The sequence below is a fragment of the Mus pahari genome, chromosome 9, assembly GCF_900095145.1.
Source record: "Mus pahari chromosome 9, PAHARI_EIJ_v1.1, whole genome shotgun sequence".
NCBI lineage: Eukaryota > Metazoa > Chordata > Mammalia > Rodentia > Muridae > Mus > Mus pahari.
This window is the reverse complement of record NC_034598.1, coordinates 28,512,800-28,514,276: the sequence shown is the minus strand read 5'-3', so window position 1 is coordinate 28,514,276 and position 1,477 is coordinate 28,512,800. Positions and strand designations below refer to the sequence as shown.

The 1,477-nt window shown below is 43.0% G+C and overlaps 1 protein-coding gene across 2 annotated transcripts in view; it reads left to right on the top strand.

The window, feature by feature from the left end:
- The window catches only part of Mypn (myopalladin), an 88,443-nt gene that overhangs the window by 83,462 nt on the left and 3,504 nt on the right, over positions 1-1,477 (top strand). For both annotated transcript variants that reach the window (XM_021205019.1, XM_021205020.1), the window contains one exon: positions 945-1,110. In XM_021205019.1, the coding sequence (XP_021060678.1) occupies positions 945-1,110 (166 nt within the window). The remainder of the gene's footprint in view (positions 1-944; positions 1,111-1,477) is intronic.

The window sequence follows — 1,477 nt, the reverse complement described above, 5'->3', positions numbered from 1 at the left end:
AGAAAGAAAGAAAGAAAGAAAGAAAGAAAGAAAGAAAGAAAGAAAGAAAGAAAGGAAGGAAGGAAGGAAGGAAGGAAGGAAGGAAGGAAGAAAGAAAAGAAAAAAAGAAAACCAACCTAAGCCAGGCAGTGGTGGTACATGCCTTTAGTCCCAGCATTTGGGAGACAGAAGCAGGTGGGTCTCAGAGTTCAAGGCCAGCCTGGTCTCAGAGGAAGTTCTAGGACAGCCAGGGATACAGAGAAAATGTCTCAAAAAGAAAAGAAAAGAAAAGAAAAGAAAAGAAAAGAAAAGAAAAGAAAAGAAAAGAAAAGAAAAGAAAAGAAAAGAAAAGAAAAGCCTAGCCTAGCCTTCAAGGGTTCCTGAACACACATAGTGCACATAAACTCATTCCAGCTCACATACATGCACATAAATAATAAATAAGCAAAAAATATGAGGTGAAAATCTAGTTCCTATGATATAAATTCCTCAAAAAAAATCAGTTTTAGTGCATGAAAAATTCTCAAAATTATCAAAATGGTTCAGTGTGTAAAGTTGCCTGCCACCAAGCATGCCGGCCTGAGTTCAACCCTCAGGCCCCACATGGAGGGATAGAAGAACTGAGTTGGTGTGTATACTGAAAAAGTGTGTATACACACACACACACACTATATATATGTATATATAAATTAACCAAATAAATGCAGTTTTGAAAAACCTTTTTTTAAAAAGTCACTAGATCAGGCTTGGTATTGTGGTGCACACCCTAATTACCAGCACTTGGGAGACAGAGGCAGAGTTCAAAGCTAGCCTGGTCTACAAAGCAAGTTCCTGGACAGCCAAGGCTACACCGTGGGACCCTGTCTCAAAAACTAAACTAAAATAAAAAGACTGAAATAAGTTTGAGGCATAAACCCCAAGGCACTTGCTACCATTCAAATCAAAAAGTCACTTCTCTTGTTCAGCCAAAGAGGTAAAGAAGGCGCCGGTGATCCTGGAGAAACTTCAGAACAGTGGAGTTCCCGAGGGCCACCCGGTGCGACTGGAGGGCCGGGTCATAGGCATGCCCCCGCCTGTGTTCTACTGGAAGAAAGACAACGAGACCATCCCATTCACTAGAGAGAGGATCAGGTACAGCAGCCACCACCTTGGTGGACACCTCCATGTTCAGAAGGGCGCGTGGGACCATGCAGATGAGCCTGCTGCCTTTCGCCGCTGGCTGCTTTCATTGTGTTTAGTGCTGCTGCGTTTCAGCCACATTGTATGTGTTCCAGGCCAGCCTGGGCTACACAGTGAGTTCCGAAACAACCTAGACTAGAGTGAGACTCAAGTCTCAAAGGGGGTGGGGGACAGTATTTTTCTCTTTGAGCCCCTCTCCCCCTCAGAAGTTTTGGGGTTTTTTGTTGTTGTTATTGTTTTGTTTTGTTTCCTTCTCTTTGCCTTGATAAAAAAAAATATGTTTACCATGGCTGGAGAGATGGCTCAGTGGTTAAGAGCA